Source organism: Perna viridis, chromosome 7, assembly GCF_037379345.1.
Source record: "Perna viridis isolate PV_CMFRI_1.1 ecotype Kerala chromosome 7, ASM3737934v1, whole genome shotgun sequence".
NCBI lineage: Eukaryota > Metazoa > Mollusca > Bivalvia > Mytilida > Mytilidae > Perna > Perna viridis.
The window spans coordinates 27,083,059-27,094,538 of record NC_142451.1 but is presented as its reverse complement, the minus strand read 5'-3'; the positions used below and the strand labels follow the sequence as shown (position 1 = coordinate 27,094,538).

The window sequence follows — 11,480 nt, the reverse complement described above, 5'->3', positions numbered from 1 at the left end:
CCTATTTGTGTATAAATAAGGTCGTTGGGTCACGATGATAACGCTATATAAAAATGATTGTGGGTGAGTTACCTATTCATAATTTATAGTTTATAGCCCAGAACACAAAAATATGAAGGCCTTTGTTGCGTTAGTATTATTCGTGGTATCATCTGAGGCATTGATACAATGCCCTCCTAATGCATGTATGACGGTGCGATGTGCTGCAGCCACACCTTGTAATGGGAGGTTTGTGCAAGGAGGAGGATACTGTGGATGCTGTGATTCCTGTATTGCACAAGTCGGTAAGTATTCTAACGGAAAAAGACGTGTACTCTTGCGGCATTTATATCTCTGCTTTGGCAATATTGAAGTAAAGTACAGGGTCACTTAATAATCATGCAGTAATTTGTTTAATCCACACTTTTGTCCTATTTCTATGAATACTGTTTAGCAAAGGTCGGTGTTTGTTCTTACGGTTTTATTTCATATGAGACGGAGTCCCGCTTCTTTAAAGCCTGTGAAACAAATTATTATGGGGATAAAACTGGTTTCCATGAGTAATTTAAAAAGTGCACTTCATGTATGACATTGGCCATAAGTCTTGTCGATTTAGTGCAATATAGTTCATGTTTTCAGTATGTTACTCTCGTGCATAGTTCTGGAAATTTTATTTATTTTGCAAGTGGTAACTTCAACCGTAAACAGCGTTAGTGATGGTGTACTTACGGCTGCTATTTCATAAGTGGACAATTAGACTCATAGCTCTCGTGAATTTGATATGTTTATCTTATAACAAAACTCTCATCTTTTAAAAATATTCAAGTTCACCTAATAATTATGAATAGGTAAATCAACCGTTTTTTCATCTTTCTAAATACCGTATACTCGCATACCCAACGCTAGGCGCCAATATAGCAAAAATTTAATCACTTCAAATGTAACCATTTATACGATAATGTAAATGCATGCATTTGTCCTATCAAAGAAAACATAGGCGATCTGTAGATAGAAGAATTCTCTGAATTGTATATTGAGTGGTACTTAAACGTGATCTGTACATATGTTCAATGTAAGTTTTATGTCTCTACAATGCTATGGAAGTCGTATTTTAGATTTTTGTACTCTGATTCTTCCAAATAAAATAGGTAAAAAAAGTGCACATCAATGTATTTTGGAAGTATTATTAAAAATCATTTCTGTAAAAGCTTCAATTTTACTTAAGTAGCACTCTATATAAGAATCGTGCCTACATATTTTTATTTTTGATATTCTGTTTAAAATGCTTTAGTAAACAGAAATTAACATGTGGTTTTTCATATAACCCGTGCTCATAAGAGATAAAAAAATGTATATAATGCACTGTAGAATTCAAAGGTAAGGGAGATAACTCTGTAAGTGACACTCAAATACAATAGAATCTTGGATTTTCAATGTTGATTATCTCCTAAGAGCAGGCAGATTTGAATGAATAGTTACACATTTCACAGTATTGACTCATAAAACAACTTAATTACAAAAATAAAAATATGTAGCCTTTTTTGGGGTGTAACATTTTCCAGATTTTGCATGATTCTTACAAAGACAGCTACTTAAAATTACAGTAAGCTTTTGTTGTTGGTCATTCTCTTATTTTTATGTTTTATGTAGGAATGACCACATTTGTGTATATATCTCATTGTTGAATGCAGCTACGGCACATACCATTATAGAGCCTTCCGTGCAAATTTTCTGAACTGACGCAGTTTTTACTTACTCAAAGTAGATGTGACAACTACCCGTATAAATTTGGTTGAAAACTGTAGCAGATTTTTCGGGAAAATTTTAGCATTTACCTCGCGGGAATAGCAATGTTGAGTCTGCTCAAACAATTATCAAAAAGGGTCAATACAACCGAGTTCGACTTTGAATAACATACAATCTATGCATGCATCATCAACAACAATGATAATACTGGTGTTTAGTAGGGCATTCTTGAGAAACTAATAAAAATTTGATAAGAGAGTATAAAGTTGAATCATCATTTAAACGAACGATAAAGCGCAAATTCCTCTCGTCAAGACATCATGAAATTTGTTATTGCCATAGCCGTATTATTAGCAGTTTCTGCACAGGCATTGATACAATGTCCGCCAGATATATGTACGCGTATGTTATGTGCGCCCGCGACACCATGTAATGGGAGGTTGGTAAAAGGAGGGGGATACTGCGGTTGTTGCGATTCGTGCGTTCCTCAGTTAGGTATGTTATATGTTTTAATATTAATTTGAACTTCCAAGTTTCTCTTTTTTCAAACAAAATTTAAAGAAAGAAGATTTGAAAACGTCATAAAAAAAAAACACGATAAAATTATCCTCAGATATATATTTTTCAGCAATTTAATTTTTTTAGAAGTAAGTTCGGGATGGATTCGAGTATAAATTAATTTAAAATATTTTGTCACCGGGTACAGAAATTAGTTGAAAGTCCATTTGTACACATAGTGTTATAATCATCTTGTTAATGAACTCCAGCAAAAATATGGGCATCGGCAAGCATGAGTTTAATAATGACTTAAATATTTTTTCCCTCACCTATTCTTTCACATTACAGTGAAATCTGGGTAAACTGAACCCCTTTTAGACCTAAAACTTGTTCGGTTAAGACAAGTGTTTGGTAATACAATAGGGTTTGTAAGTCTCGTGCTGGTTTCAGTTTCCCGTCCGGAATTTCTGATGTTGAACGTATTGAAATCCGAAGACCGATCTGCTTTTTATTGTTTACTTCCGGGAAATCGAAACGCTGTAATCACAATGCAAAATCTTCTATTTTGATGCTTTTCTTAACATTTTTATTATATAGAACTAGATATTTGTCATTTTTTATCAGCATGTATACACACAAAAAAAAATTGGCTTTTAATATTGAACCTGTTGATGTGTTAATGACGAATCTCCTTGCATTTGAATGGTAGACGAGGCCCATTCTCATAAAATCACGGAGTCACGTGACGAGACTTATATACCCTATTGTAATTGATGTAAAGAGACTTTACGCAGTCTTTTTTTTAGAGGTTTTTTGATTATACAGGTTTGGTTTTAACAGGTTTCACTGTATACAAGGCAGTTAAAAGCCTTGTGACTGTTGCAGGCTGAGTGGTAAAGCAATCGCTCATACTGGTCAAGTCATAAATATAATTTTCTCAAAATTAGTGCTTATCTGTCGAATGTACCGAAAGCTATCATCTTCTAGTCAAGTCCAGATTATAGAAATTGTCCCCCATCTTTTAAGTTTCCCAATAGCTCAATGTGGTTCCAGTGACACAATTGTTTTTTTTTCTCATTTTGACTTTATGGGTCTATCAACACATTCATATCGATTTAGTTTACTTTATTTTGATCCATTTAAATTCTACTGTCCTGTAAACAGAACAACTGTCACAGTGAACATAAGAATTTGAAACAATTTATTATCACATGAGAGCCCTCAGCCATATCTCTCATTACATGAAAAGATGACAGGTGATCTGTGTGTATATATTGATATAAGATAGGTCTACTAAGATACATTGTTAATCTATCTTGTCAGCGACGGCTGTGTTGTGTCATATTACTTATGGAAGAGTAATCAAGGGAACCAAGGTTGAAACGGTAATCAAAAGAATGTATTCCAGGGACAAAGACCAGACATGGAAAACAGACATACACAACAAAGAACATAAAGTAACTAAAATCATACATACAAAGTAACAAAAGTAAATGAGCAACTCGGACTCCACTAAAAACTAGGAGCATGGACCAGGTGCACCGGTAGGGTAAACGTCCTCTGCTTTTCTAGAAACACCCGCCGAGTTGCTCATAAAAAGTTAAGTCCGGAGTAGACAAACGAGGAAAGGAAAACTATGACCCGTTGAATAAATCAGTTTTCATGGTGCTGATGAAACGATAACGATAACGATCCACGAGTTCATGATGACGACCATAAAACTTCTGCAGTGATGACGTCAATCTTGTAGCAACATAAAAGACGATTGTTAATTTTACTTTCATTTCTAACGGTTAAATCAGGTTTATCAGCTTGCCACCACTCGACCTTTCGTGTCTGTCGTCCGTCCTTCACGCATGAGGATATTTACTTTGTATTATATGTAACTCCAAAAGTTTTTAAATCAATTTCAAGCAAATTTCGCAGATAAAAAATTTGAAGATACGCTCCTTCTATTATAATTGAGAATTTTACATTTTTTTACGTTTCTAGTACGTTGAGCTAAGTTTTTTTCTGTTAACTTGATATTATCTGTTATGTAATGAACCAATAATATTTAAGGATTCCACAACATTTGACTATCGGATCTAAAAAAATAGTTTTTTGTTCAAACAGAAAAAAGCAGGATATGTTAGCAAAAAAAACCTAAATTTTACGTGTTGTATGTCGAAACGTCAAATTAAGTATAAATTATGAAAAGATGAAGGTTTCTGCAATATTAAAAACTTTATAGAGAAATGGCAAGTGATACATTATACAGTCATAGCTTTATACAATTTCCATCACTTTGGTCACATTAAAACCAGCATATAATAGGCAGTCATTTAAAAAAGCGTTTCGAAAAATATAATCCAAATGTAATCGATATAACCAATCTCTAAATCAATAAGATCAATAATTTTATTGTTTCTAGCTGAGGGTGAAAGCTGTATTAATATGTTATTGCTGGGAGCGCCCACCACAGCCGAATGTGAACCCGGAACTCACTGTGATGTAAATACCATGAGATGTGTCAGTGGTAAGTTTTAAGAAGGTTTGAAACGTCGTTTACACGAACGAAATAATCGTTGTTCGTTAGAGTTTTGAAAAATTTCTTTGTCTGAAAAATGGCTCCAAGTCGACATAACAAATAATAATAATAATAATAATAATAATAATAAAATGAAAAAAAGTAAAAAAAAATATGTTTTTTTCATCTTATCTAGTGATTGATCATGGCTGAAAATTGTTTCAATCCCTATTCCTTGTTTCGCGATAATATATTGAAGTTTTAATGAAAAAAATAAAAATTGCGCTTTCAGTATAAGAATATTATTGCGTATGCCTAAACCTTTTCAAAATCTAAATTGCGGATTCCAAAATTTTCGTTTCCGGTTTTGCAATTTGTATTTATCAAGATTTTAATGGATAAAAGGACGGAAAAAATTAAGATTTTTTAAGGAAAATCAACGTGAGCCAAGGCTAATGCATATCGAAGAAACCCCAAGTTACATGATGCTTATAATTTCCGTGCATACTAAGTTAAGTTCAGAAACTTTTTTATTTGCAATCCATGTGTATTTTTATAAAGAAAATTGATACGTGCACATTAATAAAATTATATATCTCATAAAATTTCAGATACACCAAGTGACTCAACAGGTAAATATTTTTACATACTGGGTATTACATTTTGTAGCAGCAGCCTTTGTCAGTATCAAACAAAAGATAATACATGCACATTACAAACCACCAAATTTACTTTTATTTCCAATTCAAAAGTAGGTTCAGAGCACATTACCCGTGTTGGCTTGTCATTTGGTAGTTGCACTCCTGAATTAAAAATACATATTAATTTTTAATGATATTGGCACTTTGCAAGGTCATTATTAATAATTTGATTGATTTAAGGAGGTAAACATAGGGTAAGGGACACAACTCTTAAAAATCGTTGGAACGTTTGTATTCAGCATTTTACATCAATCTTATGTAAGCATCTAATTAACTTGGTTTCATTTTATTCTGCTTCCAATGAAAGCTCGAGAGGCTTTGGTGAAATTGAGTATGATGCAAACATATCACTGATTTCATGAGTTATGTCCCTTACCCTAGGTCTACCTCCTTAAGAGCGAGATAAATGAACGGTTTTCTATACAAAACATAGATCTGTTTACAGGAAGGAGTATATTTACGTAAATTATGGCGTTTAAAGACATCAGTTCGATGAATAGGGTTTGTAAGTCTCGTTCTAAGCTTATTTTCCATACCAGAATTTTCGATGTAGAACATATTGAAGTCAGAAGACCGATCTGAAGTTTATTGTTTACTTCCGGGATCTCGAAACGCTGCAGACAAAATATAACAATTGTGTTCCAATGGGCGACAATAGTGAAATTGTTAAAAAAAAAATGCATCCCTTCCAAAAAATTACATAAAATATTTTTTTAACCGTTTATAAATATCTTCATTTTTCTAACAAAGAATCTAAGCAAAGTCATAGTATGACTGTTTACTTTTATTTTATTTGAAACAGATGAAGTTTGGGGTCAAAGTTCCCGCCTTTTTCTGCTATTGACACACATTTTCGTAAAAAAAAATCTTATGAATATATAAATATCAAATATATATAAATATTTTTTCAAAAATACAAAATTGCATTTTTACAAGCAGAATAATGTTAAAGAGTAACCAAGGGAACCAACATTCTAGCGGAAATCAAAAGAAGTTAATTCTGGGACAAAGACCAGACATGAAAAACAGACAAACACACCTACGAACATGAAATAACCAAAATAATACATACAAAGTAACAAAAGTAAATGAGCAACTCGGACTCTATTAAAAATTGGGAGAATGTAAAATTGTAGAATTGATAAAATATTTTGAATATCAGCACCTCATGTCTAATCACAATGTCCGGAATTATTTACTTAAGTAGGATACACAAAAGGCCAGCCTAAAATAATGAGAAATAGTTCTGTTCTACCTGCATTACAATGCAAAATCATCTATTTATTGCTTTTCGGAACACTTTTGTCATCTAGAAATATATTTTTGTCATTTGTATCACTATTTGCATTTGTATGGTAGCATACGGTAGAATGTTGACTCATTCTCGTGAAAGCACGGAGTCACGTGACGAGACTTACATACCTTTTTTGTAGTTTCTAAATTGTATATGGGATGGTTCTTAGTATCTATAATAAAAAGACAGCTTTTTGCGACAAAGTATTAAGTACATGTAAGTTAATAGCGATAAAGGACACATACTATACGTACTTTAAATTAAAATCGGATTTTTCCTTGACTTCTCTCATAAATGATATTTATAAAAAAAATATATAAAAAAAAATGTGCTTTTTTTGTTTTTTTGTTTTCATTTGCTCATTCTTGTGTATTTTTCTAGCTTATAAAGTACTAATTTAGTAGAAATGTATAATCAATCTTTATTCTTTTTTAGAAGAATAAGCATAAATATATTTTTATTTACAGTAACGGCCTGTAAAGATGAACTGAACACATACCTCTTAGGTCAACAAAGCGAGAAACCCCTCCTCGGAGCAAGGAAACCAGCTTGTGATGACAACGGCATGTATGCACCCAAACAGTGTCAGGGAAGCCAGTAAGTTTTTAACTTTTGAACATTATGCAAATAAAAATAAAACATATACGGTAGCTGAAATATCACTCCAAAAGTGATAGTCTTTTAATCTACATTTAAAAATACTATAGTAAGTAATTCCTCCGTCTCTTTGGTGCATTTTTATTGTTGTGTACGGATTTTTTTATCGGTTTAATGATTGTACACTTTTAGGAACATCATTGGTAATGTCTAATGAAAGTCTATTGTCGATTTTATTTTTAAGACACCTTTTAGTAGACGAAGAATGCAATCTTTTAATTTATAGGCAGCCACAATTACCAAAAATGAGAATCATATGCGGTTGTCGTACAAATCAAGCGTTATATGATTAACATATGTTTCAATCTACATACATGTATGATAATCGTATGTTATTGAACTAATATTTTTATACATTGTATGAGAATCATGCGACAATCACGTGTAAATACATGTACCACATCATATTGTTATCATATTTCTTTATGACTATCATATGAAAAGAGCAACATATCACCATCATACAAAATGAGCAACATATGACTATCATATTAATAGAGCAACATACGACTATCATACCGAAAGAGCAACAAATGACTATCATACCGAAAGAGCAAAATATAACTATCGTATCAACAGAGCAATATATGACTGTCATATCAATAGAGCAACATGTGACTATCATATAAATAGGGCAACACATGACTATCATTCCAAATGAGCAACAAATGACTATCATACTAAAAGAGCGACATATGACTAACATATCAATAAAGAAAGATATGATTGTCATATCCAAGAAAAAACTTATAGAAACGTATGACTATCATACCAAAAGGAGAGACATATGACTATCATACGTGGCACTATTGGCTGAAAAGATAGAAAATACCACACACCGCACTTCAATGGTAATAATGTCCTACTGTTGACACTTTCTGTTTTACCTTCGAAATTTAAATAGTAAATACGCAACTACTTCTTTTTACTTTTTGTCTTTGTTATTCTAAGGTGTTACTGTGTAATGAAAGATGGAAAACAGATCGATGGATATTCTGCAAATGTTTGGGAATCTCAACACCAGACTTGCCGTACGTACTCATTTTGCGCCGCATATTTTTCCAGAAACTGTTCTCCTCTTATTCAATTCTTGAAGGGTTTAAAGCTTTGGAATATGACTTATTGATTGCCACTCATGCTCAAGTACTAAACTCTTTAGGAAAAGAAAGATCAAGAAGATTAAGGATTCAAAGCTATTATTTGTAATTTTTAACACGAACCATTTTAATTACATTACAGTGATAATATGCAGCTGTCATTTACTTTAAGTTTGAACTAATAATGTTTTCCTAACTTTCAGAATGTGCACGTGATCAAGCTGAGTACATGGCAACAGGAATGATTGGTAAAATGTTTTACTGTTCAAATGACGGAAGTTACCAGAAATACAAATGTGTTGGCAGCGTTTGTTTTTGCGCAGACTCAACCGGAAATCAAGTTGGATCTGAATCAGTAAACATTGGAGCTGTTCAAACACTTACATGTTTCCAGAATAATTAGATTAGGTAATGTAAAAATGAAACTTTTTTTCAGTTAACTTTTATTAGCACCTTAAAATATCCCATTTTCCCCAAAGGTGATTATAGTACGGAAAATTTGTTCTTACTTTTATAATTAAAACGTATAGAACATATTTGATACAGTAGCAGGTAAGACATAAAAGCTCAACATTATGGAATACTCTTTTTATGTTTGAGACCGAGAAAACCCATAATTTTCTATGGACCAATAAATTTGTATTTTATATTGTCAATGTTATAAGTGTAAGGTCAATCATATTATTCGAGGTCGCCATATTGGATCCAAAACATCATCCTGGGACAATAAAATCATCGATGTAGTTTGACAATATGAATATGGAATTTATTTGATTGATTACCCAACATTTCTTACCGATCTTAGATTCAGTTACTAGTTGTACTATTTATGTAGCTAGATAAAACGTACCGTCTCCTCTTCTATTTAATGAAACATATAAAATATAAAAACCACTCCATTGATACCGCTGCTGGTGGACTATTTTAAAAGCTCGTATTGTTGTTGTGTTTTCCCCACCACTGTCCAAGGTTAGGGGAGGTTGAGCGCTCACAAACTTTTTTAACCCCGCCACATACTCTATATGCCGGTCCCAAGCAAGGAACCTGTAGTCGTTTTTTTTTTTGGCATGTTCATTGATATTCGTTTTACCTTTTTTATATATATTAGGTCGGTTTTCGTCTTTTATAAATAGTTTCACTTTATTATTTGGGGCCTTTTACTGCTAGTTGTATGGTGTTTTTTTTATCATCATTGATGACCGTGTGGTGTTCTTTAAAAGTTAAATTTTTCGTTGTTTGGCAGTCTTGGTGGACTACTGTTCCATTGGCAACCATACTACACCTATTTTTATAGATATGTCCCGATGATTTTTATTAACACAGTAGTCTGACATTCGGACCTTAACTGCATGTATATATCATATCGTGTACCGATAATTGCAGTAGCACAATATTTGAAGCCCTTAAAAAACTGACGCTTCATTCATAAATATTAGGCTACAGTAATGTAGCTCCTTTTTACATGCTTTGGAAGAACATATTGCTGCTGGATTGTGCTTCCTATTTGGATAGTTTTGGTACTAAGTACTTCTTGTTCATGTGAATCCTGAACCTATTCGGTATTCGATGCTCATACTACTGAAGAGAGGTTACTCCTTAAAAAAAAAAGCGTACAACATACTGAAATTTTACAATATTAATATGATTGATAATTTTGTATTGACTCTGCGTAGGTGCCAGCACAATTTCTTGTCAACTAGTCATATTTGATCCTTTTTTTTGCGTTCACATTTTTGGCAGTTCTATTGAGTACGTTTATAAACACGTTACAACAAATTGTGATTATTTTAGGCAATCATCCTGTTTTTTTTCTTTTATTTTGCAGTTTACATCAGCAGACAGTATGACATGAAAACATGAACTCATTCATTAAACATGTGATGTTAGTTATCGGTGTAATTTGATGTTAAATAATATGTATAATTACTTTAAATAAAAAAAATATTTCAGTCAGTTACTATTTTTCCAAGTGCTTTAAGTCATTGTTGGGTTAAATTCAGCCTAATGCTGTGTTCAGTGTTGAATTCAAGGATGGTGGTAATTTCTGGAAACTGGATCCCCCTTTTTAGATTTTTTTTTTCATTTTGCGCAAAATTTTGGCGATAAAGTAAATGTTGCTTCCCTTTTTATAATTCTGGATATATGAAAGCATGCTTTTATGTATTTTGCCGCTGTTTGTTCATCAAATAATTTCTCTAGCAGCGCAAAAAGTCCATGGTAATGATTCCCTTATTTGTAAATTCTGGACAGGCAGCCCCTTTATATAATTTGTCTCTGCTTGTTAAACAAACGCTAGCGGCCAAAATAGTAAATGCTTCAAATTATGTTTGAGTTTGGTGGTGATTATTTTATATATTTCTGTCTCTTTTTGTTTCTTTTATTACTTTTTTTTTGTTGACTTGATTTCAATGCTATTGAAAAGCACGAACCTTGATAACAGTCTTTGGTTTAAGCAAGTGTTCTGTAATGTATTTTTTAATGTAAATGCAAATAGAAATTTGTTTAAAAAAATGCTGACTTAAATAAGGGAATGTTTATTGGAATTTTCGAGGCGACTTGAACAAATAAGCAAGAATGCATATAAAAAGAAAGTGAATACTTGTAAGATAATTTCAATAGTTCTTGGACGATTGCGAGGTCTTTTCCATCCAATCTGCATATAAACATATGAAATACCCGCTAAATCAACATATCATTCAAAATTGGAGAACATTCATCATTGCAATATTATAGATACCATAATATTGGTTAAGATATCACGAAGCATAATTATTAAAAGCGTGCATACATTTTAAAGGGTGAAGTGTAGAGTACTGAAAAATTAAAAACAATATAAGATATTTGTTATACTTTGAAGAACAATTATTGGAAAAGTACCATCAGTAATAAACTATTTTTACTTTTCAATTACCCTGCCGGTGCACCTGGTCCATGCGTCCAGTTTTTTAGTGGAGCCCGAGTTGCTCATTTACTTTTTTTTTGCTTTGTACCTATTATTT

The 11,480-nt window shown here is 32.4% G+C and overlaps 1 protein-coding gene across 2 annotated transcripts; it reads left to right on the top strand.

The window, feature by feature from the left end:
- The first annotated feature begins 69 nt into the window (after positions 1–69).
- On the top strand, positions 70–10,434 carry LOC148612079 (nidogen-1-like). Of its 2 annotated transcripts, none has more exons than XM_088593196.1 (7): positions 70–284; positions 4,637–4,741; positions 5,344–5,364; positions 7,195–7,324; positions 8,336–8,415; positions 8,685–8,889; positions 10,307–10,434. In XM_088593196.1, exons 1-6 carry the CDS (start codon positions 113–115, stop codon positions 8,882–8,884), a joined length of 708 nt encoding a protein of 235 aa, XP_088449322.1. In that variant the 5' UTR covers positions 70–112; the 3' UTR covers positions 8,885–8,889; positions 10,307–10,434. The 2 variants fall into 2 exon arrangements, with proteins under 2 accessions (XP_088449322.1, XP_088449321.1); XM_088593195.1 differs by lacking the exon at positions 70–284 and adding an exon at positions 2,031–2,220.
- The last annotated feature ends 1,046 nt before the right edge of the window (positions 10,435–11,480 follow it).

What these genes read in the sequence shown, in the direction of transcription:
- LOC148612079 (XM_088593195.1), top strand. Translation starts at nt 2,046, where the DNA reads ATGAAATTTGTTATTGCCATAGCCGTATTATTAGCAGTTTCTGCACAG. An exon ending in AAACAGTGTCAGGGAAGCCA is followed by an intron (nt 7,325 to 8,335) that starts GTAAGTTTTTAA and finishes TGTTATTCTAAG; the next exon opens with GTGTTACTGTGTAATGAAAG. An exon ending in ATCTCAACACCAGACTTGCC is followed by an intron (nt 8,416 to 8,684) that starts GTACGTACTCAT and finishes CCTAACTTTCAG; the next exon opens with AATGTGCACGTGATCAAGCT.